The sequence below is a fragment of the Elephantulus edwardii genome, unplaced genomic scaffold, assembly GCF_000299155.1.
Source record: "Elephantulus edwardii isolate Elephantulus edwardi_28Jun2011 unplaced genomic scaffold, EleEdw1.0 scaffold00127, whole genome shotgun sequence".
Classification (NCBI taxonomy): domain Eukaryota; kingdom Metazoa; phylum Chordata; class Mammalia; order Macroscelidea; family Macroscelididae; genus Elephantulus; species Elephantulus edwardii.
In genome coordinates this window covers 2,224,817-2,249,384 of record NW_006399877.1, presented here as the reverse complement: position 1 = coordinate 2,249,384, position 24,568 = coordinate 2,224,817, and the positions used below count along the sequence as shown (strand labels likewise).

At 54.8% G+C, this 24,568-nt stretch overlaps 1 protein-coding gene across 1 annotated transcript in view; it reads right to left on the bottom strand.

Moving 5' to 3' along the window:
* Window positions 1-16,001, bottom strand: part of PER2 (period circadian clock 2) — a 38,328-nt gene extending 22,327 nt beyond the window's left edge. The window contains exons 1-7 of the mRNA XM_006893508.1: window positions 15,793-16,001; window positions 9,574-9,636; window positions 8,228-8,382; window positions 6,163-6,284; window positions 5,304-5,505; window positions 4,019-4,070; window positions 2,749-2,891 (exon numbers count right to left, since the gene is read on the bottom strand). Coding sequence (XP_006893570.1) covers window positions 2,749-2,891; window positions 4,019-4,070; window positions 5,304-5,505; window positions 6,163-6,284; window positions 8,228-8,382; window positions 9,574-9,636; window positions 15,793-16,001 — 946 coding nt within the window. The remainder of the gene's footprint in view (window positions 1-2,748; window positions 2,892-4,018; window positions 4,071-5,303; window positions 5,506-6,162; window positions 6,285-8,227; window positions 8,383-9,573; window positions 9,637-15,792) is intronic.
* Window positions 16,002-24,568: the final 8,567 nt, after the last annotated feature.

Below are 24,568 nucleotides of genomic sequence, written 5' to 3'. Positions count from 1 at the left end.
TCCTGGTCACCGTCCCCACAGCGTCCTCACGGTCACCGTCCCCGCATTGTCCTGGTCACCGTCCCCACAGCGTCCCCACGGTCGCCGTCCCCGCAGCGTCCCCACGGTCGCCGTCCCCGCAGCGTCCCCACGGTCGCCGTCCCCGCAGCGTCCTCAGTCACTGCTGGGCTCTAACGCATTGTTGCGGCCACATGTCTGTCCATCTGGCTGAGGGTCTTCTACTTCGCTGATCCTCTGCTTTTCCAAGCACGGTGTCCTCCTCCAGGGCCTGGTCTCTCCCGGACACATCCACAGAATGTGAGGCCAGGTGCTGTCACCTAACTGTCTAAGGAGCTGCGTAGCTGCACTTGTTCTGAGACAGATTTGTAAGTCCTTCTGGCCGTCCATGGCCGTTCAGGAACTGTCACCAGTACGAGAAAATGCCATGCAGATCCGGGTCAATAAAGGGGACTATTTATAAGCACCTCGGAAGCACAGTGGACCCTGCGGGGATGGCCACCAGCTGACCTCTCAGTGTGAACCCGTGCACGATACAGTCAGACTGTTGCCAGGACATAGATTGCCAGAACTTTCCGCATAGTTCATCTTAACCCAGAAGCTTTACTGAAACCTGTTGGGAGGCTCAGCAAGAGGTCCAAGGCCCAAGCCTTGACTGACGGGCTGGGACCTGAACTCGGGCTTTCCGCACGAAGGGAGAGTGTCTTACCAGATCAGCTGTGCCCTGGGCCAGCCTTAGACTCCAGCAAACTGAGAGTCACAACACTGACATAATCACGTGGCAGGCTGGCACTGCTCCTAGCCAGTCACGCTGGGAACTCATCTCATGATGTTTTGGGTTTTTGCCCCCAGAAATGGTACCATTTCCTTCAGTTTACAATCAAAGATATGGCTAGTTTTAATACAGTGTTGAATACTTTACTATCGAGAGAAATTAATAACCAGGCTTGGATGGTTTTCGGTAGCTTTTAACATTATAGAGACAGTTATTCTGAAGAGACAATACTATTCGTAAACTTGCAAAAGTTACAGGAAAAAGGACTCCGGCACAGCACATTTACCGGATCCCTTGACTTCACACTGAGCGGGAAGCGGCTGCAGCTCATTATCTGATGCATTCCACCCTGCATGTGCACCAGCGGGCCCTCCTGGCGAGAAGCTGACGCTGCTGCTACGGAGCTGGGATTGACTCATGGCTGACTCTGCAGCGGGTTTTTTTACATCATGCAGGAGGAGACTGCCTAGCCTTCTCCCACAGAGCAGCTGGCGGATTTGAACTGCACACCTTTGGGGTTGCAGTGCAATTTCTTACCACTAGGCCACCAGCACTCCCAGAATGAAAAAGATAAAAGACTCAAGGAGATGATTGGTCCAAAGAACTAATGGGCCACGCCAACCACAGCCTCTAAACTCTGACACTGGAAGAACTGGACGCCAGCGACTACTGCTGACTGTTAGAACCAGCCCACAGTGGAAGGTTATGGGTACACAGAAGAGAAACAGAGAAGGAAATTCAGAGTATAAAAAAGCAAGGCTCATTATGTGACAGAGACTGTGGCCTTGTGACACCCTTCAAGCCCGGACCTTAACCCATGCTGGGGTCGTCCTGCAGCCAAACCGACAGGCCTGTGTCACCAACAGCGACACCTGGGAGCAACACAAGCCTTAGAACCACCAACAACGGAGACCACAGGGCAGCATTTACCCAGACAAAGCTCGAAGGCAGGGAGGGGCAGGAGAGAAGGGAGCAGAAGAAGGGCCAGAAACGTGATGCTGCCAGAATCTCTGCTGACGTCACCAAACAAAATGCAAATAAAGAACTGAGTGCAAATGAAAGGGCTCCACAAACATCCATCCAGACCTCAACAAACAAAACACTCGGCACAGCTGCTCCCGAGGCCGCTGCACCTTCTGGGGGCTTCCGTCATGTAAATGTTTCTATGAGCTGTAGCATGGTACACACACAGACACAGATACAGACACAGACACGGACACACAGACACACACACAGACAGACACACACACATACAGACACAGACACACACAGAGGAAAGCCACCATCACGCAGCACAGGGCCCTCAGGTTCTGAAGGCCGTGAGGACACTGTTGGGTGACTCATCTGTCCTGAGAGGCCAGCACCAGTGGGGAGAAGGGGCATGGAGGGTTGGGGCTGTGCTTCTCAGGCTGCAGTCTTGTTTGAAGCCTGGAGCAGAGAGAGGGGCCATGGGAGGGGGGATGGAAGTGAGGAGGGGTGTTGTTAAGGTCTGTGAGAGGCCAGAGGCTGGAAGAAGGGAGCCCAGAAGGGCACCGGGTGCTCAGGGGACGAGGAGGAGTGGTGAGACTCGAAGAGGGGCCCGCCCGGACAGTGGACACAAGTTGTGAGGCCAGGTGCATTTACGGTCGGAGATGCAGGAGACCAATTCATACCGACTGAGAGTGGCCCCGTGGGACCGAGCAGAACACCCAGGGATTTCCGAGGCTGTAAATCATTACAGTTGGATGGGAACATATTTCTCCTGAGGAGTGAATGGTGGGTTTGAACTGCCAACACTTTGGTTACAGCCCTGTGCTTAACCCACGGTGCCATCACCTCCCTGTGCCAACAGCGTCTGCAGTGCGGCTCAGGTCTGTGAGCCCTGGGCTGTTGTTAGACCCACCCCAACGCACAGGGTTGGCTTAGACATCAGGGCCCAGGGACAACGCTCCTGCCCCAGGACGGAACCCGAGGCGCCGAGGCTGCAGCCACGTTACCTTCGTAGCCGGAGTGCACCTTCTCGGCCAGCAAGACACAGCAGAGCTGGCTCTCGGGGCCCTGGGGCTCGCGCACCTTGAGGAGGTACGGCGTCATGCGGAACGGGTGGTAGTGGACCTCGTCCTCGTGGGTCTTCCTGACACTGCAGAGACAGACGAGCACTGAGGGGACCCCACGGGGCACTGCTGCGGCTCCGTGAACAGCTCCCATAATCCACACCTCCTCCCCGGGGCCTGATGCCGCACGGTGACACCAGACCTTCACTGTCACCTCACTGCTCAGTACACCTGGGGCTCGATGGCCCCAGACCTTATACCTCGGGGCCTGATGCAGCACGGTGACACCAAACCTCATCACTTCACCACTCTGCACACCTGGGCTCGATGCCCCCAGACTCACCCCTCCACCCCGGGGACTGATGAGGCACGGTGACACCAGACCTCACTGTCACCTCACTGCTCACCTCGGCTCGATGCCCCCAGACTCCACACCTCCACCCCGGGGTCTGCCCATCAGCACATCAGTGACGCCAAGCCTCACTCTCACTTCACTGCTCAGCACTGGCCTTGCTGTCCAGCCCTAAGGCCCCCACCGCCACGCTGATCCTGTACACCATCCCTATGGGGCCAGGCCCCTCCACTCTGGGGCGCACCAGAGCTGCCTGAGCAGCCGTGCTCCCCACCTGTCCGCATCCCACCTTCCTCAGGCTCCATCCCCGAGGCGGGGGTGGGCAGTCGGGCCCAGCTCCATGGTGAGAGTCCAGCCCGACCTCTGAGCCGGCACACCGCAAGAGCAGTCATGTACAAGGGTCAAGTATGTGCTGTGTAGCAATCAAGGTAAAAGTTCACAGCAACCATGGTCCTGTGCCCTCCTGACAATTTCCACTGTGCCCGTGTCCCCTGCTGCAGCCACGGACTCAGCCCAGCCCCAGGGAGTCTGCCTCTCTGTCACTGACACCCGGCTCTTGCAAACATGATGCCCTTTTTCCTGGATAAAGACACAAGTTTGTGTCTGACCAGGTCAAATCCCCTACAACCAGATGTGGGCGCTGTGCAGCCCTCAGGGGCCTAGGTCTCACGGCGGGTGCTGTCCTGTTTGGGGCAGTCTGCTTACCAGAGAGAATGGGCATGTCTGTGCCACCTGCTGGCCTGGGGGGCACATCTGTGACACTTTCCAATGTGGAGGGGTCATCGGTGTCATCTTCTACTTTGAGGGGCACATGCGTGCTATCATCCAGTTTGGGGGTGTCTGGCCACCACTTGAACTCACCTGACTCGACAGAAGAAAGACTTCTCCTCCATGCAGTCCCGAGTGAAGGAATCTGGAAGGGAAGGGCCCATGTCATTCATGCTGCTAAACCTGTAACAGACTGTACCTTTATTTCCACAGGACCCAGGAGTGGCCCCCACAGGGCCCAGGGCGCGCAGGGACCCAGGAAGCACAGAGGAAACCCTCCATAGGAAATGTCCTTGTCCATCTCTGACTACAGTGGATTCCACTGTTACACCACGCTCATGTCACACAGCCCGGAGCGGCCACCTGTGGCAGGGTACGATGGGGCACCCTGTGAGGGCCCCACACCAAGGAGTCAGTCGTCTGCCTCCCCAGGGCACGCTGGCTCACATTCTGAGATCCGCACATCAAACTCAAACCCAAAGCCAACAGCCAAGTCGGTCCTGACACAAACAACTGTCTAGGACAGGGCTGAACTCTAAGGTTTCTGAGGCTAGAGGACGACATCGTGCTGGACAAGGTGGAAGGTCGGAGACAGAGAGGAAGACCCTCAACAGGACAGATTAACACCGGGCCTGTCACAGTGGGCTCGAGGTTATCAGAGACGGTGCGCACGGTGCCGGACAGGGCAGGGGTCAGATCTGTCATTCACAGGGTCACCGCGAGTCAAGGCTCAAGGCTGCTGTTTACAGGCTGCTTAATGGCATCTAACAGCAATTGTGGTGGTGCACTGGTTAAGCACTCGGCTGCTATCTGAACAGTCAGATGCTCCGTGGGGGGAAGATCCAGCAGTCTGCTCCCCACTAGCTGCTCCAGTGGGGAAGATCCAGAGGTCAGTTCCCAGAGGGAGACCCTCCAGGATGGCTAGTCAGTCACGCCCGCAGCTGTCAAGCAGTCTCCTTATCGGCTCTCCTCAGAGGGGAGGGGTGAGATGAACAGCTCACCTGAGGGCCTGGCCCTTTCTCGCTCTCAGTCCCATCCTCACCCTCACCCCGAGAAGCCCCCTGTCCCTCACCAGGGACCCTGCCCTTCCTTGTCCCCAGTGCCACCTCCACGTCACCTCACATAGTCCCATATCCCTCACCAGGGGCGCTGTTGGTTCCTGTCCTCAGCCTCAGCCCCGTTTCCCACAGAGCTGTGGCCTCACTTGTCTCTCACCAGAGGCCCTGCCCTTCACTGTCCACAGTGTCAACCCCACCTCAGAGAACCCCATGTTCCTCACGAGGGGCCCTGTCCTCCTCTGTCCCCCAGCATCCCTACCCCGCACAGCATCGCTGGTCCTTCACCAGGGCCCATCCTTCCCTGCTCCCTGCAGCCTCACCTGTCCCACTGCAGGTGCCCCACAGTGGGAGCTTATAGGGGGTGGTGGCACTGTGGAACACGCTGACATCGTGAGGCGCCAAGAACTCCACGAACTTGGCGCCGGTGAAGGCGGCTCTCTTGCAGTGAAAGATGGATGCCACCTGATTGGAGATGTATAGGACTCTCCCTGTCACCAATGACACGGCCACAGCAAACATGTCCTGGAAGGGGAGACAGGGGCCATGAGGTGAGAGCAGGGTGGACTGAGAGTGCCTGACAGGGGACATGCGGGCAGGGCCAGGGCAAGCCTCGGTCCCCTGTCCTTGGCCTCTACCAATAACTCTACCGGCTGCCAGCCTGTTGAGACCATGACCCGTGTGGCACAGCGGACCTGAGATCCCCCTGGACATTTAGCCAACGGTCACCAGGTCTTTCTTCCTAGGTGCCCAGGGTGGACAATGAGCCCATGGCTAGCAGCTGGGCGTGCTCACTCTGAGAAACTCTCAGTAACAAAGTGGGTTCTCATCGCTGCCCCTCCACAAAGGCCTGGACGAGGGAGCTGACAATCACCAATTCCCTCCACGGGCTGGGGAGTGGCAGGAATGGACACCCAGGCCTGGTCACTGAGCCTGCTCTGGCCCCTGCAGAGTGGTGTCTGTGGTGGCCAGCGTGAGCAGGGAGGTCCTGGAAGAGGCCGTTTCTGAACTGTGGCGGAAACTTCTGGAACATCCTTCCAGAAAGTCAGATTTCCTGCTCATAGGGACTAGCTGACACCTGAAAATGCCTGCACCCCCTGCTTGGGAGCCCCTACCTCTGTGGTCAGCCACATGCCCACCCGAGATGAAGCTGTGCCCTACGGCAGGGCGGTGGGGCCGTACCGCGTTCTTCACCATGTACTCGGAGGTCATGCTCTCAACCTCGTCCAGTGTGTAGGAAGGCACGGCCAGGCCGGACAGGTGGCTGTCGCTGGACACCAGCAGCTGGAAATACTCTTCGTTAGCTGCAGAGAAACCACGCTGCATTGGCACAAGGGATGACGGGAGGCCGAGAGCCGCAGGGAGGGGACGCTCTCTCCCAGGATGACAGAGCGGGAGCAAATCATCCTCAGATGTGGAGAAGAACACACACACACACACACACACACACACACACACACACACACACACAGAAACAGACAGACACACATACACACAGAGAAACGAGCACATGCTTCCAGAAAAGCCAGAAGACCTGACGACAGGCTCTCCAAAATGAAAATGATTTAACACATGACCGCCAAGTGCTACCCACCCTCCACTTCCTCCAGTGGGGTTCACAACTGGAATGCAGCAAGGACCCTAGATGGGGACCCCTGCAGCAGACCTTGCCTGACCTCCCTCAGTGACACCCCCCCAGAATTACCCGCTTTAAGGCTGTCAGCCCAGAGGCCCACGATGGGCATGACTGGCCCACATGTAATAACGGTGGCCTCATCCACCGAGACCGGGTATCATGGAATCACCTCTTTGACGAGGCTGCTGTGAGCAGCTAATCAGGTGAGGGGGGCTCCTCAGGGGTGTGGCCTGAGTCCAGCAGACCCTACAGATGGCCCTTCTGGTGACTCTCACGCAGGTCTGTCTCTCGCATCTGCCTCCTGTCTGACCTCTGGTTCTCGAGATTCGCGCTAGCGGCCTGCAGTCTGGCTGCCCACCTTGGGGGTCACTGCCCAGTGCACCCGGAGGTCAGCAGCCTGCCGTGTGGTTTGTGGACCTTGGGCTCATCAGCTCCTGCAGTTCTGAGTCAGGAGAAGCCCTCAGCCGGGCGCCTGGCTCTGGACTCGGGAGCCAACAGCATCTATAGCCTCTGAGTCATTTCCTTACGGTAAATCTGCCCACTTGAGAGCCTGGCAGCACAGGTGTAGAGTCACGTGCTGCACTGCTAACTGAAGGCTGGTGGGAATCGACCAGATGCTCTGTAGGAGAAAGATGAATATTCTCCTCCCACAAAGATTTACAGCTTCAGAAACCCGGTGGGAGGTTGCCAAGAGTGAGCTTATGGCCATTGTTGGTGTAAGTTTGTTTTTTAAATAGATATATCGATAGATGAATAGCTTTAGACAGAACTAAGGCATTGGATCTGCTTCTCCAAAAATCCCAGCCCAAGATATTGGTTGTTTAAGACAACAGGAGGAACAAGGATCTGTCTATGAAAGGATCTGGGCACCGTCTGTGAGCCTGTCAGCCTCGTGTGCTGAGGGCTTCGGGGTGAGGAAGCCTTCCTCCTGCAGACAGCAGGGCTGCACGGGGCCTGAGCCCACCAAGCCCTCGGCGCAGACAAGCCCAGCCTGTGTCATGGAACCTGACCTGGAGCTGGCCCGCATGCCCCTTCTGTAGTGTGGTGGCAGGAGCCCCGCTGACCACCCCCCGGACTGGCAGAAATGGACTGGTGGAATGGGTAGGAAGGCCACCCCGATCTGGATGGGCCTTCAGTGTTCAGTGACATTTGTGCAGCTGCCCGTGGCCGAGGTCCAGAATGCTGGTGTCTGTCCTGCAAACCCTGGTGCCTGTCCCTGCAAACGCTGGTGTCTGTCCTGCAAACGCTGGTGTCTGTCCCTGCAAACGCTGGTGTCTGTCCTGCAAATGCTGGTGTCTGTCCTGCAAATGCTGGTGTCTGTCCCTGCAAACCCTGGTGCCTGTCCCTGCAAACGCTGGTGTCTGTCCCTGCAAACGCTGGTGCCGGTCCTGCAAACACTGGTGTCTGTCCCTGCAAACCCTGGTGTCTGTCCCTGCAAACGCTGGTGTCTGTCCCTGTAAACGCTGGTGTCTGTCCTGCAAACGCTGGTGCCTGTCCCCGCAAACCCTGGTGCCTGTCCCTGCAAACTCTGGTGTTTGTCCTGCAAACCCTGGTGCCTGTCCCTGCAGCCAGAGGGAGGCGTGCATTTCTGTGGCCTGGATAGTGGCCTACCTTTCACCTGCTTCATGCTCCGCAGAGCGTACTTGAGCGTGGCCAGCGTGCTGGGCCTCCCCTTCGCCCTCTTGTCAGTCGGGAGGTGCACCTTCAGCTCCTTCAGAGTCTTGATCAGCTCTTTGTGCAAATCTGCTTTGTCAGACTGCTCGCTGCTACAGAATGAAAGGACAGAGGGGACCAGGGTTAGCGTCCAGCCTGTCCCAGACACCCAAGCATGACTGACATCTGAGCCAAAACACCCTCTGTGGTCGCCTGCAGGGCGTGGAGCGGCACCTCTGGCTTCTGCCCACTAGATGCCAGAAGCACCCTCATCAGCTGTGACGTGGGAAATGTCTCCCAAGCTCCCTGAGTGTCACAGTTAGTCTGTGATTGGATGGAACCCTCAGAGTGGTCTTGGGGAGGAACCAGGCGGGCGATTACAGCCAACCCTAACTGGCACCCAGGAGGGTCTGCCAAAGGAAGACGGGGGGAAAAAAAAGAGAAATAAAATAGCTCCAGACGATCTGGCATCCCTGGTCTTACAGCGCTCTCGCCAGGGTCTTCAGGCCCTGTCCATAAAAAGTCCATCCAACAGAGCCTTCTCTCCCAATGCTCAGAGTGGACCAGGTCTGGGCAGTCTGCTGGTCAACCGCCTGTGGTCACAGCCAACCAGCAGCCTGGACGAGCAGAGGGCATTATCTGAGGAACTCACGCTCCACCCCGATGCCTCAGCTTCAGTCTTCTAGCCTCACACTGGTATTACTTACTGCAGGAGAGCAGGCAGCTGTTTCCCGATTCACTCACCTGTGACAGAAACGCCAGCTCTCCGCCCCCCCAGCTCTCCCGGTCCCTACCCGATGCACAGCCTGGAATCCAGGGGAGAATCTCTGTCACCTGACGAGTTCTCAGCTCCAGTCTCCTGCAGATGGCTTTAAATCAGCCACCAGTCCCTCGGTCCACACTCCCCCATCACACCTACGGAAGGCCAGGTGTGCGCCCCTCCGAGAGTTCACTCCTCACACACGTGGATTCTGTGTGCAGCCCGTGAGGGGGACAAGCCGTGACTGAGCTTCCTGTCACCTCCTTGGCTGGGCTGTTGGATGTGGAAGCATTTTCCCTGCAGGGGTCCTTGGGGACAAGCTGCCTCCTGCAGCGTGTACAGCCTGCGAGGGTGACACTATGACTGAGTTTCCCGTCACCTCCTTGGCTGGGCTCTTAGATGGGGAAGTGTTTTCCCTGCGGGGGTCCCCGGAGACAAGCTGTCCCCTGCAGTGGGCCCTGTGTGGCAGGGTGGACTCCTGGCCACCACCAACTACAACTCCTGCTTGTCCTTGGCTCCCTCCTCACCCTGTCCTCAGCCTCACCTGCAGCCACTGCCGGACTGGTTGTGCTCAGACTTGGCCATCATCAGGCTGAAGGCATCTGGGCTGAAATGAAACACGCACACACAAAGAAAGAAGAGAAAAACTCAGGTGCACTGAGGCTCCATGCACCTGTCTGCAGTTAGTGGCAGCGGGTTAGGAAACAAGGCATCAGGAAATGAAAGCATTCTCCAAACGGTTCCTTCCACAGATGTCCTCAGCCTGGTTCCTGTGCACACCACCAGGGAAATCCACGTGTACAGTCTGCATCTGTGCTTCTCATAAAAGTATTTGCTATGAATAAGTCATTCACTGTGCAGAATTCTACCATTCTATCCGCCCCCGCCCCCCAAAAAGAAATGAAAGTGACCACAAGGCCAGGCTAGACCTTGTTCTTTCTCCGAGCCCACACTTGCCATAGTCATGCCTTTATTTTCACAAAGTACCTTCTTAGTAGATCATATGACCGTCTAACTCAAAATGCCCCATGCCAGTCCATCTCACCCTGCCAATACCTACTATGTTAATATTTATGCATTCCATTTCTTTCCTAACAATGTCCAATTTTCCTACATTCACGGTTCTCACATCCCATGTTCCAATCACTAGTGTCTGCTTACAACTGTTCCTCCTCCTTTGTGTTTCCATTGTTGAGGGCTCAGCGTCAGTTGCCATATTAGCTAGTCTAAGCGTGGTATATTGTATATGGAGTTTTCGAAGGCCTGCTATTTCAGGTGGCTGGCCAATCCTCCTTCCTAGTCTGCCTGAATCTGAATGCTCAGGTTTAGAACATTATCTGACAGACAAGCATTTTAAGGAAAAGAGCAGATGAAAAGACATTTCCCAATTGTAGAAATAATCAGTGTTGTCCCCGCCCTTGACACGTGTCTTGACACACCCCTTCCCCCTCCCCCGCTCCACTAGCATTCCTTTCTATTCCCACCTACTCCATTCAACACCTGTGTCCCTCTATTCAGCCCTTAATGTGATGGCTTCTCTCTCAAGCTTTCTGTGATTCTGAACGCCTGGGCTGATTTGGCAGCATCATGAGAGACAGTGAAGAGATTCAGATTGTTAACAGCTTTAGTCTGCTTGGCTCCACAATCAACACTCTTGATACCAGCAGCCAAGAAATTAAAAGGCAAACTGCACTGGGAAAGTCTACTATCAGAGACCTCTCCAAAGTACTAAAGAGCAACGATGTCACTCTGGAGACTCAGGTGCACCTGATCCAGGCCACAGTCTTTGCAATTACTTGCTATGCATCAGAAAGCTGGACAATGATTAGGGATGATAGAAGGAGAATTGATGCCTTTGAGCTGTGGTGCTGGAGAAGAGTACTGAATATACCATGGACTGCTAGGAGAACAAACAGGTTCATCCTAGAGAGGGTTAGACCAGGTTGCTCTTTGGAGGCAAGGATTCTGAAGCTTTGTCTGACATACTTTGGATGTATTGCAAGGAGGGACCAGTCCTTGGAGAAGGACATCATGCTTGGGAGGGTGGAGGGACAGTACAGGAGAGGAAGACCTTCAATGAGATGGATTGATTCAGTGACTTGGGTAATTGGGGTAGGTGGGTCAGGGACAGTGAGATTGGCACAGGATAGAGTTTAGGGCTGTTGTACATAGGGTCACAATGTGACTCGATGGCATATAACAATAACCACCACCACCTTCTTAGAGTCTTAGAAGAAACGAGGCTGGAGAAATTCCATCTCACAGACTATAGACGTGTCATCAGAAGGGACCAGTGTGTGTGGAGCAAGAAGGAAAACTGGGGGGGGGTCGGTGAAGGAGAGCTGGGCCTCAGGAGATGGACTGACCCAGTGACCGCAGCAATGGACCCGGCACTCAGAGGAGACTGGGAGATCGGGGGCAGGGACTGTCATTCCCCCTTTTGCACGGAGGCCAGCCATGAGTAAGAGTGGACTCCATCAGCCCTAAGAACAGCTATGTACCTTCTAGTACCTTCTATTCCAAATTAATGGTGGCATCATCTTGTCAGGAGCCATTCCGTCTGCTCTTACTCACACAGAAGGTCGCTGAGTCCAGGAGAAGAAACCCCGGCTGGCCCTGTGCAGCCCTCACAGCTGTGCTGATGCCTGAGCTCACAGCGCAGCCACGGCTGCGCTCCACCTCACGGCGGTCTGCTGCTCTCGTGCCGACCTGCTGCTTTACCAAAGGGACGTCCTTCTCCAGGGACGGGTGGCTCATAACCTATCTAAAGTACATGACATAGGAGCAGCAGCCAAGAAACCAAAAGACATGTTGCACTGGGAAAATCTATTGTCAAGGACCTCTCCAAATTGCTAAAGAGTAATGATGTCAGTTTAAAGACCACAGTGCACCTGAACCAAGCTACAGTATTTTCAATTGCTTCGTAAGCATCTGAGCGTATGACGATGAATAATCACGACAAAAGAAAACTTGACGCCTTTGGACTGTGACACTGAGGAAGAATGCTGAGTCTGTGTGGGCTCCAAGGAACAAGTGTGCCCTGGACGAGGTGCAAGCAGGGTGTGCGCCAAGCGCCGGGGCGCGGAACCTCCTCTCAGATACTTCAGGCATGTTGCCAGGAGGAACCAGTCCTCGGGCAAAGGGTGGAGGGTCAGTGAAGGGGAGGGAGACTTAACAAGGCGGACCGATACAGTGACTAACAGGAGGCTGGAGCCAGGTCAGAGATGGTGAGGACGGGACGGGACAGCGAAGGTCCGGGTCTGCTGACCACTGCTGTCAGGTATTGTTGAGTCCAGCACAACTCACAGCGACCCTCTGAACAACAGGTCTGAAGCCCGTCCTATCCTGCGCCATCCTTACCATCTCAGATGCACCTGAGCCCATCGCTGTGGTCACTGTGTCAACCTGCTTGCTTGGGGGTCTTCCTTTCCTCCACCATCCCCCCATGCTTCCAAGCACGAGTCCCTCTCTAAAGCCTCTCCCAGCAGCACGCCCAAAGTATGGGAAACGAAGCTTCATCATCTTTGCCTCGAAGGAACACTCTGGCTGTACGCTCGCTCTCCAAGGTCTATCCGGTCTTTTGCAGACACACCTGTGTCCTGTTGATCACAGGGACGCTGTAAGCTGCCACTGACTCAAGGGAACCTAACAACAACTGCCACACGAGAGGAGTCTCACTAGTCTCACTTCGCAGGCATGTTCTGACTGGACTTCTTTCAAGACAGATGTGTTCACCTTCAGCAGTTCAAGACATTTTCAGTGCTCTTTGCCTGGATTATAACGGAGTTATGCTTTGGTCCTCCCTATTCATTGCCAACTTTTACACAGACACAGGTAACTGAAAATACAAGGGCTGAGGCCATTTTAGTCCTTCAGGGCGACCAGGTAACAATGAAAACGGAAGCGCTGAGGCAGGCACACTTTAGTCTTTCAGACGACATCTTTGCTCTTCAGCACTTTTAAACAGATCTCTTGCAGCAAATTAATTTCTTGACTGTTCTTTCCATGAGCACTGATTGCGGATCCAAGCACAACGAAATCTTTGACAACTCCAATCCTTTCTCTATTTATCAGGATGTTTTCTGGCCTATTGGTGAGGGCTTTGACTCTCCTCGCACTACGGTACAATCCACACTATCATCTCTGATCTTCATCAGTAATTGCTTCAAGGCTTCTCTTCCAACCAGAAGAGTTACAGAATCTGCATACTGTATTTATGGCCTCTCTCCACCCCGATCCCACATTCTTCTTCAGACAGTCCATTAGCCTCTCTAATTATCTGCTCACCATACAAATTCACTAAGAAAGGTGCACGGACGCAGCCGTGATGCAAACCTTTCCCAACTTTAACCCAGGCAGTAGTTGCTGTTCTGTTCAAACGGCTGCTTCTTGGTCTGCATACACTTCCATATGAATACAATTAAGTGTCTGGAATTCCCATTCTTCCCAAAGTTATCCGTAACTTATTAGGATGTACGCCACTGAGTGCTTCTGCATCGTTCATTAGTCACAAGCAACCATTTAGTATTTTCTGCTCCGATCCAAGGTTCCTCTGACACTAGCAGCAGTGTTCCTCGTTCTCCAGCCTCTTCTGAATCCAACGTGAACTTCCGACAGTTACCTGTCAGTGCACTGATACTACTAATTTTCAATTACCTTTAGCAAAGTTTTTCTTGCATGTGCTATTACTGACATTGTTTGACGGTTCCGGCACTCTGTCTCTGTGGCACAGGCACCACTATGGCTCTTGTCCTTGAGAGAAGACCCTCAGGGATACGGATTCACACAGTGACTGTAACAAGGGGTTCGAGCATGTGGGAGCCCATGCGGGCGGGGCAGGGACGCCAGGATTCCGATCTGTTGATCACAGGGTCACTAAGATTTGTAGTGGGCTTGATGGCTCTTAACCACAACCTGAATTATCAAAAGAGCAAACAAACCTGTTCTGGAACACACAGTGAGAACACTCCTCGGAGGAGAGGATCGGTGGACTTCAATTCACCGACTCTGGAATGTTGTCAGGAGGGGCAAGTCCACGGAAAAAACCATCACACATAGGAAAATGAAGGACCAGTGAGAAAGAGGAAGACTTTAACAAGACAGCGTGACACGGCGGCTGCCAGTGGGCCCAGTCACAGCAGGTCGGCGAGGGCACGCACGACTGTGAGTCTGAGCCTGTCAAATGTGGTGTTACGTGAGGCAGAAGTAACCTGAGGGCTCCTAACAACACTCTTCCTAGACTCAGACTTCGCACAGACGTATCTGGATTACTAACGGAGATCACGTCGGCAAGCAGAAGCTCTGAACCCCACGTCCACGGCTAGAGGGCTGGCTAGGAGGCAGCCCCCGATGTGTCTGGACGGTATCCATTCTGAAGCTTCATCTTCCAGCGTCCTATCAGATAATGCCCCTCTGCGGGTCACAGGGTTTTCAGTGCCCAGTTTTTTATGGATGGATTTCCAGATCCTTCTTCCTACTGAGTCTGTTTCAGAGTGGAAGCTCTGCCGAAACTTGTCCACTATGGGTGATGCAGCAGGTATTTCAGATGTTAGTGCAGCAGCTTAGACATCAGAGCCCCACACAAGACACCACAGCAGGACACATTGACAGGCACGTGGTGGGAGGTGCTGCAGTGCTCTGACACCTGGTGCCCCCACAAGTGTCGGGACAGAGCAGGGCTCCACGATGCTGAAGGGTGGATTCTGGAGAAGCTGAATCTCAAGCCTTTCTTCTGAGGTGTCTGAGTGAACCCAAACCTCCAGCCGGTAAGCTAGCAGACAACTGTGTTAGCCATCTAACCACTCTCAAGTCCCCCCAAACCAAACCTACTGCTGAGGCGTCCAGTCTGATTCAGAGAAACAATACAGGCCAGGGCAGACCCGCCCACAGGGTTTCCTTGTCAGTCTGATGACCGAGGTGCGCTGCATTCAGGCCACACTCTTCTTAATCACCGGTTACACACGTGTGAGCTGGACAGTGAATAAGGCTGACCGAAGAAGTGACGCCTCTGAGCTGTGGTGTTGGAGAAGAGCACTGAACATCCCATGGACGGCCAGGAGAACCAACATGTGTCTTGGAAAGGGTGACCTTTCTTTGGAGGCCGGGATGTTGAAGCTTTGTCCCTCATACTGTGGGTATGTTGCTCGGGAAAGCTATTCCTTGGAGAGGGACATCATGCTTGGAAAGGCAGAGAGTCCACAACGCAGAGGAAGCCCCTCACCGAGATGGATGACACAGCAACACAACTCAAGCACATCAGCGATGAGATGGCTCAGGACGGGACTGGATAACACGGCAGAGGGTTCAGGTCTGCTGTTCACAGAGCCTCTATGCGCCATACTTGACTCGATGGCACCAAACAACCACAACAACACCCTTTATGAGAGCCGTTTGCCTTGTCTTTCTTCCACAGAGGGGTCAATAGGTTTGAAGCGCTGACTTTCTGGTGAGCAAGCAAGTCCCCAAACACTGAGCACAGAGCCTGAAGAAGGAAGGACTAAACCCCCAACACGTACAGCTATCGAGCTGCTGACTGGCGCCCCTCCTGGGTTTCTGAGCTGGGATGCCTTCCTGGAGGAGGTGCCCTTCATTCTCCCTCGGAGCAGCCCGTGGATTTGAACTGTCCACCTTTGGGTGGCAGCCCAGCATGTAAGTTAGCTGAGATAACAAGATCCTGAAAACCTGGGGACTCACGCTTTGAAGACTACAGCAGCTATCATATTGTAAAGGCTGCCCGTCCTGTGCAGCCAGTCAGGGCACGTACCTCTGGTGAGTGTCCGGGGTCCCCGAGAGCAGTCCTAGGTCTTTGGTGTCGTCGCTGTCACTGCCCTGGCCTGGGGAGCAGTTGTCACTGGCCTCATTGCCACTGCCCACCTCCATGTCTTCCTGGAGTGGGGCCTGGCTGGGCTGGGCTTCCAGAACAGCCTCAGAAGACCCGCTGGAGCTGGGAGAGGACTCGCTGGACCCATTCATGCTGGACTCCCGGGCTCTGTCGGCTGAGGAGAGAAAGGGTGGGAGTGTTAAAAAGGAGCACACGCACTTGTCGCTGGTGAGCCGTGGGGACAGTCCCGTGGAAGTGCCCACACCTTTACACCCACGCAGGCCAGTCTTTGGCATTGTAGGGCTCGCATGCTGGAAGGAGGCCTGAACCCATGTCATCCTTATTTCAGTTCTAGGGTCATCCCTGGCAAGCAGCTTCCACAGAGCTTCCGGACAAGGCCGACCAAGAAGAAAAACAGGGCTGAGGGACTGATGGGCCACGGAGAACAGCGCTCCACCATCGTCAGACAGCCCCCAAACCCACAACTCTGACTAGAACCCCAGAAGGTTCTGGATACAGTGAGAGAAAAAGGTAGAACAAAACTCAAAAGCCTAAAAATGGCCAGATGCACTACTGGTCTGATAGAGACGCCAAGCCTGGAACGATCCCCCCTCACCCTGAAGCCAAACGTGGTTCTCACCCGTGTGAAGAACAGCTGACACAGACCAAGGGGGCAGTGCTCCTCCCAGGAAACATGTCCTCCTAGAGAGGACGGGGACACAGGGAACCCAGGGGGCTGACACAGGCCAAGGGGGCAGTGCTCCTCCCAGGAAACGTCCTCCTGGAGAGGAGGGGGACACAGGGAACCCAGCGAGGCTGACACAGGCCAAGGGGGCAGGAAGGGATTTGAGCAGACAGGTGGACACAGGGAGTGGGGGGCGGACTGGGAAGAGTGCTGTTACTTTGAGGGGACTGTAATTAATGTCAGGAAACAAAATGTACATAAATTACTGACTGAAAACTTCCACTCAAACCACAACTGAAAAGAAAAAAAAAGATGACGAAGAAACGCCTGACCATCTACTTTCAAAATATTAGCCAATTAAACCCTAAGGAACAAAACAGCAGCCCGCAAGCACATCACTGTGGGGGCTGCACCAATGGGAATCACCTCCAACAAGTGGCTGGGAAAATGGGCGCTGAACTCAACAACCCCACACCCCACCTTCAGCTCCAGCTCCTCACACAGAGGGGTGGGGTACAGCCAACTCCCGCGGCATCCAGGGAGAATCCACACAGTATTTCTGGGTGACAGCAGGTCTGACTAAGCCTTGCCTTGTTCCCAAATCAATAAACAGGGGAAAACCAGCGTGAAGCTTTTGAAGTGATGCACAAAGCACACAGGACACAGAAGCCCATGGAGGGCAGCACCTCCTCTACACTCCAGACAGAACCCAGGACGCAGCCACAGGAGAGGAGCTGACGCCACAGGACAGGAGAGAGGGGGACACTGAGATGCTGTCACAAGGAGGGCACTGGGAGAAGCTTTAAAGATGCAATGAGGGAGGAGATCCGGTGTGAAAAGCAACATATATGAGCTTTGTAAGTAAACCAGCATAAAATTAAAATTTTATTTTTTAAAAAACAATACATAAACCAGCGGGAAAATGTAACAGGATGTCCATCGACACATGAATGGAGGAACGGAACGTGGTCGTGCACACAGCAGGACCAGCCCCGAGAGGACCGCGCACATTCCCTTCTCAGCAGCTCAGGAGTGTAAACTGCTGGCGGAGGGCTGCCTGGGAAAGGGGAACGAGAAGAACCACGCAAGCCCAGGAACGCTGTCCATGCCACTGACTCATACACGCAGGAATGTGCTGAGACGGTGCATGCTTTGCTGCATGTATGTTCACCAGACATTTAACCAAAATGCAAGGGAGTAAAAAAAAAGCACTAAATCTGGAGTAGAGGGGGTTGGGCACACGGCCAACTGTCCACTTGTGGGTGAGAACGCTTTCGGAAGATCTATGAAAATCGAGAAACACGGGAAGGTTTCTCTGCTCCTTCTTCCTCCCCGCCCCCCAGCCCAGCCTCTCTGAGGAGGCCCAGGGGCGGAGTGGTCAGCTGGCTGGCTGAGGCAGGGCCGCTGACACAGCACCCTGAATGTGCTTCTCTTCTGCCCTCCCTCCCCTCACTCCTGCACCCTGGGCTGACAGCTCAGCTCTGGCATCCAAGTCCTGTCACTGGGCCTCCTTTCAGATGAACCCGGACTCAGAAAGCAGTGAAGAGAGGGAGGGGGAAAGCCACGTAGATACTGGAAGGAGAATACTGTAGGCAGACGGAACAGCTAGTGGAAAGGCCCTGAGATATGCGAGAGCCTAGCCAGTTTACTCCTGTCAGGACCCAGCGGACACAAAGAGCCCACCCACACGTTCCACCTCTGGGGTTTAGTGGGAGGGGAGTATCCCACTCTCTGCATCTGCTGCCATCTGGTGGACGCCTGCATAACTGCGTGAGTCCAAAGAAGCACATTCCCTGCCACCAAACCCGGTACCAGAGACACTAGTACCCCCTGTGTGAGGCTGGGGTGGCGTGAGAACCTGAGTCCTGGCTCTGGTCTCCTGGCCACACTTTGAGGAGTAAGGGTGCCTGGACAGAACAGAGGGGCATTTAGAAAGGGCAGCCCAGGATGAAGTCATAGCCCAAGATGAGGTCACAGCCCAGGATGAAGTTACAGGCCAAGATGAGGTCACAGCCTGGGGAGAATTCACAGCCTGGGGTGAGGTCATGGAGTCTGGGATCAGCTTTCTAGGAACAGGAAGGGGAGGAAGTGGGAGTTCTGAATGGAGGAAATCCAGAGCCGAACTACACCACACCTCTCTTCCTTATATGTTTGTGCTTTCAGAGTAAACAGGTATGCACACCTGTGCACATACATGAACTGGGTCTGGTAAAGGCTTCTTGCGCTCAATACACTCAAGGCAAAACTCACTACCATCAAGTCAATTTCCAGTCACAGGGAAGGGACCCTACGGACAGAGCAGAACTGCCCCCCAGGATTTCCCAGCTCAGCTCCTTCACGGGCTGCCACGCTTTCCTGCTGGGGAGTAGAGACTGTTCAAACAGCCACCTTTCGGTTGGCAGCCAACAAAATTTCACTCATGGTACCAACAGCATCAACCTGTCCTTGAATCAAAAGGGAAACAAACTTCCCGTCTTGAGCCAGAAATCAGGGTGAACTTTAGTCTCCTGTTGGGATTGTTATTTTTTTTTTTTACATTATTTAAAACGGAAATATACCCATGAACAAAGGAATGGCTAGAGAAGATGTGGTTTATTCACACAATGAAATACTACGTAGCACTGAAAAACAAGGAATTCATAAAATATTATACAAAACGGGTGATCCTGGAGGACATTATGCTCAGTGAAATACCTCAGTCACAAGAGAACAAATACTGCATAATGCCAGTGTTGTAAGACAGGACTTATATGAGGATTAGGGGAAAAGAAAACTAAGAAAAGAGGGGATAAATAATGAATACTGCACTGAAACAGATGAGGGGAAAAAACTGTTTAAAGGAATTTATGATTAAGCATTATTTCCATGACAACAGTCCAGAATAAGAGGTACACAGCAAAGTGGACTGGTGGCGGAGGGAGGAAACTGTGCAACAATGAAAGAATTTTTTAAAAGAGAAAAGCGGGCTAGGAGGTAGGGAGGAAATGAATGAATGGAAATTCAAGTTTTCTGTAAACTTTTGTTAAAATAACATACACACAAAAATAAAAAAAACACACCCTTAAAACAAAAGTATAAGGTACAAGCCAGAAAAGTTGCTCACAAACTTAACACAGCTGCCCCCCCCCCCAGCTCCCAGGCTGCTAGGCTGAGCCCCTGTGCCACCCACCCAGGGTCCCAGCCCAGCTCCACTGCCTGCTCCCCAACTTTAGATAACAGAACCCGCCTCCAGCCAGATGCTAACCCAGCCCTATTTACCACCCTACAGCCAGTGTGTGCTTCCTGATCCCAGTCAATTCCCCGAGGCCAGCCTGCTGTAATCCAGAGGGGAAAAAAAAAGTTTGTCATGCTAAATAAACACATAATCTCCATGGTGACGGTGGGGTGAAAAGGGAAATGTGAGGGCACCTTCCAGCTAAGAGTAGGCTAAGCAGGGCTGCAGCTGGCCACACAGAGACCCTCAAGCCCAGCTTCCCTTTAAAACACATATGCCCATCAGCCTCCCAGCTCATGTCCAGGGCGGATGACCATGAGCTGTGATTTCTAGGAAGCACAGGGCCCTTTCTGGCACACTCAGGCTCTCCCACTTCAGCCCACATGGGCAGCCTCGTTGTCAGAGAGAGCACTCGAATTTCCCCAGGAAGGGAGCCCTGTACCACCTTGAAGCTGTGAGGGGCCTGGGACCCCAGCTCTGGCTGTTCCTGTGACACCTTCAGGACTGCCACTGTGTCTGCTCATGGCCTTGGTCCATCCCAACTACTGCTGCCAGTGAGACTGCTGCCCTGCCCCAGTGCTGTGTCCACTCAGCTCCACACTTTGAGACAAAGAATGGCATGTGAGGGGAGCTCTGGTGGCCTAGTGGCAAGAAGCTGCACTGCAATCCCAGAGGTGCACGGTTCAAATCCACCAGATGCTCTGCCGGGAAAGGAGGGACAATCTCCTCCTGTACCAGTCAGATCCGATTTGATGGTGTACACACACACACACACACACACACACACACACACTAATAATAATAATAATAAAAAGAATGGCATGTGCTGACCACTTGGATAAAATGGGCATGGACAGGTGAGCCATAGGCCAGAGGCCACGTCCTGGGCTTAGGGGGTGATGGCCCCTCAGAGGCCCTGACACAGAGTTCTGGTTTCTGGTTCTCTTTGGGGTTTGCAGTGGGGGAGGCTCCTGCGGGGCAGGGGTGCAGGGGTCTGTGCAGCAGCTCTGAGTGGCTCTTTCCACGGGAGCAGCTTCTGAAAGGTGAAGGTGGCATCACTTTTCCCCTGCACTAAACTCTGGGCCTAGGACTTCAGAGAACCGTGCAGTTTAGGGGAAGCCAGGTGAAGTGGCACCCCATTTAAAGACCGGGTATGCCTCCAGGGACTGCGGTGAACGAGGGCTTGGGAAGCGTCTGGGTGAGGGGCTATTTCCCCAGCGCACAGCCGTACCTCCTGGGGCTCTGTCTCCGCACCACATCAGAGCCCGGTTCCTCAAGCTCCTGTCTACTGCTGTTTGGCTGATTCTGACTCCCAACAACCCTGCAGGCCAGAGACCTGTTGCAGCAACTATTCACAAGAGCAGACTGTCTCATCTTCCCCTCATGGAGCAGTTGGAGGGTTCAGAACCCAGAATCACTGCAGGGTCACTTCCTTCCTGTTTTGTTCCAGGGAACCGCCTATGGTAGTGGGAATCCCGACACCTGAGCTGGCATGAGCCCTGGAGCAAACCTGCTTGCAGGATACACAGGAAGCTGAGGCCAGGGATGGGCATGAGGGGCCCTGGGAAGGATGGGGAGACCCACCTAGCACTGGAGACTGGATAGCAGCTGGGCTCCATCTCCCGTCACCATCACCTGCAACCCTCACTGGGGCTTCACTCCTCCAGTGAGCACAGGACAGGACAGCCAGGGATAACCTAGCACCTGACAAAACACCCACAGTACCCAGACCTGCAGGCCAGGTCACCCAGCTGCTCCTTCAAGAAAGGACCCTCTCTCCGCCTTCACGCACACAACACTCCTAACTCCTCAGACCTGTATCTGAAATATGATTTCCAACCGCAGGCTCTATCCGGTGCCCTTCTCCAAACACAGCCTTGGCCCAGAACCCTCAGGGAGGCAGGAAGGGAGTGAAGGGCTACACAGGGAGGTGAGAGCCACTTGCGGAGGGGGCTTCGGCCACAGTGCTGGGGTCCAAACATGTGGGGGACCTGAGGACCCTTCTCCCAAACCCCAGGCAATTTCAGATGATGGCAGAACCTGGGGTGCAGCCCAGACCAGATGAAGACCTTCCAGTGCTGAGGACAGATCTGCACACTGCCTTGGCCCCACTCACTGTGGGGTGTGCCCAGCACCTGTCTGACCCTCAGTTTCTTTGTCTGTCAGGTCTGGCCTATTCCCAAGTTCCTCCCCTCTGTGGGTATGAATCAGCTCTCCAAATGGGTTCTGTGTCATGACGGAAACCCTGGCAACCGGGCTGCCATCCCCCACCCTAGCTTTCCTGGAGGGGGAGGGGCCGCCCACTAGTCTATGTGGAGCTTGGCAGCCAAGGTGACCCCAGTGGGGGTGTGACTGCTCACCCCAAAGTGGAGAACAGGCCCCCCTCCCCTTGGAGGAGGAATGTGGGGGAGTCAGGTAGGAAAAGGGGCTGCGCAAGGGCTGACATCCTATCCCCAGGGTGCTCAGGGCTGGCTTGCTGGGAGGTCAGGGCCTGGCTCCCAAGGGTGCTGGGCCACCCTCTCCATCAGTGACCAGAGACTTGGCTCTTTGGCTCCCTGAAGGCTTTCCACAAGACCAGGGGTGGCAAGGCTGATTGCTGGTGGCCTCTCCCCAGGGGAGGAGGAAGCCTTCTAACCTCTCTGGGTCTCAGGTTTTTGACCTGTGAAGTGGGGTAAAGGCAGGACCTCTCAGAGTTCCGGGCCCTGGCCTGAGCGCCCACAGTGCGCACACACCCCCTGGAAGTGGGACCCCGCTGGCTGCGCTGCGACCCCGCCAGCCTCACCGGGAATGGGCAGGATTTGCCTGCACCCCACGCACCCCACGTTGGCGCGCTTCAAGCTGGAAGGATGCAAACTGACCATAGCACTTGGGTGGACATCACCGTGGTGGGGCTTGGGGTGGGGGGCTAGGGAAAGCAAGGAGCTACCTGTGGATCCCAGGCCTTTCGAACCGAGGACCCCAGACCCACCGGCCGGATCGCGGACCCCAGGGGGACCTGGGAGCGGGGGCACGGACCCCAGACCCGCCAGAGCGCACGCACTGCCCAGACCCGGGTGGGTGGTGGACTCCACACCTGAGGCGCAGACCTCAGACCTGGGTCGCCGACCCCAACCCGTCGGAGCTGAGCCCGGACCTGTCTGAGCGCTGACCCCAGACCCGTCCGAGCAGAGCCGGACCCGTTCGTGACCCGCCGGTGGTTACGTAAGCGCGACCCGGCGGCCGAGAGCGTCCGCCCCCCGGGGCCCCGCCGCGCCCCAGCCCACTCACCGAGGCGCCCCTGTCCTGTCGGCCGCCGGCTGTCCGTCTGTCCTCGCCGGGCAGTGTCTGCGAAGCAGCAGCCGCAGCTCCCGGGAACGCCGTGGTCACATAGTGGAAAACGTGACCTCGCGCTCCGGCCCGCCCCCCGCGCCCGCCATTGGCCGCGGGGCCGCCTCATCTGCATACCAGGAGGGGGCCGGGCCGGCCAGCCGCGCGCGCCCATTGGCTGCGGCGCCCGTCGCTCTCTTTACATAAGACGCACATGGAACTCCATGTTCGCCGCGTCAGTTCTCAATGAAGACTCGGCGCGCCGAGCGCCCCCTTCGCAGCCTTCCCAGTGGTCTCTTCCACTTCCGGCCCCGCGCCTTCCATTCAAGACGCCGCGCGTGCGGCCGCCCGGGGAGCGCGGAGTGGCGCGTACCACTGCGGGGCGGGGGTGCCGGGCTGCCGGCGGGGTGACAGCGCAGCGCGGCCGCCGCCTCCGCGCCTCCGGTCGGAGACTCCGGGGCCGAAGCCCAGAACAGGGGAGGCGAGCACCAGCCGGGAACCTCGACTGTGAACTCCCTCACTGACGTTTGCCCATTCATGCTGAGTCTCTTCCATTCATTCTTTCCTGTTCATTTTACTCCTTGCCGTACACGTTTCTACCTATTCTCTTCCCACCCTTTCTCTCCTTACCACTCATCCTCAGTCCCACCCACGCCCTCATGCCCATCCATTCGCCAACTTCCATCCATCGATTCTTTCTTATTCGTTCTTGTTCCAGTGCATTCCCGCGTTCCCACACTCATTACCATCTACTCTCTCATTTCCATGTATTATTTTCTCCTTTCCCCTGCTCTCTTTCCCACCCATCTCACTCTGCCATGCATCCATCTGCTCTCTAGCTTCCCCTTATTACTCCTTCCAGGATTCCCTGGGTGGGTGAAGGGTGCAGCTCACCAGCCACAGCGCTGCTCCAGGCGCATCTCACATCACTGAAGTGCTAGCGCTTGACGCTTGTTTCAGATTTCCTGGATGGTTCATTTCCAAAGACATTTCTTTTTTTTTTTTCTATAATTATATTTTATTAATTTTCATAAACATTTACAGAGATTTTGGGCTTCCACTCATTCATTGTTGCACTATTCTCTCTACCCTCCTCCCAGTTTGTTCTTGTCCAAATGCCACAGTGCTTGTCAAAGCCAGTTCTGATTAATCTTCTTTGTCAGTGTGTCCTTTGCCATTCCCTATCACTCCTCCCTGAGAGAGACTTCACCCTGAGTCATAAGGAAAAGGGGATGGCGTATTCTCTTAGCTACTTCCTGCTGAAAAGGGACGCTGTGGGTTTCAGGGTGAAGATCTTCTCTCACTACTCTAAAGGGCCCCTTTGGCAGTAGGAAACACATAGACTATTATGGAGATTGATTTTGGAATTCAGATGCACTCTTATTGATTGTGCTTGGCCGTACATGTTCATATCCTTGAAGATGTATCATGGGGGTGTTGCAACCTAGAAGACACAAATTTGACTAACAAGTTATAAGTACATGAGTCCAAAAATTATGGAAAAGTAAAAGAAA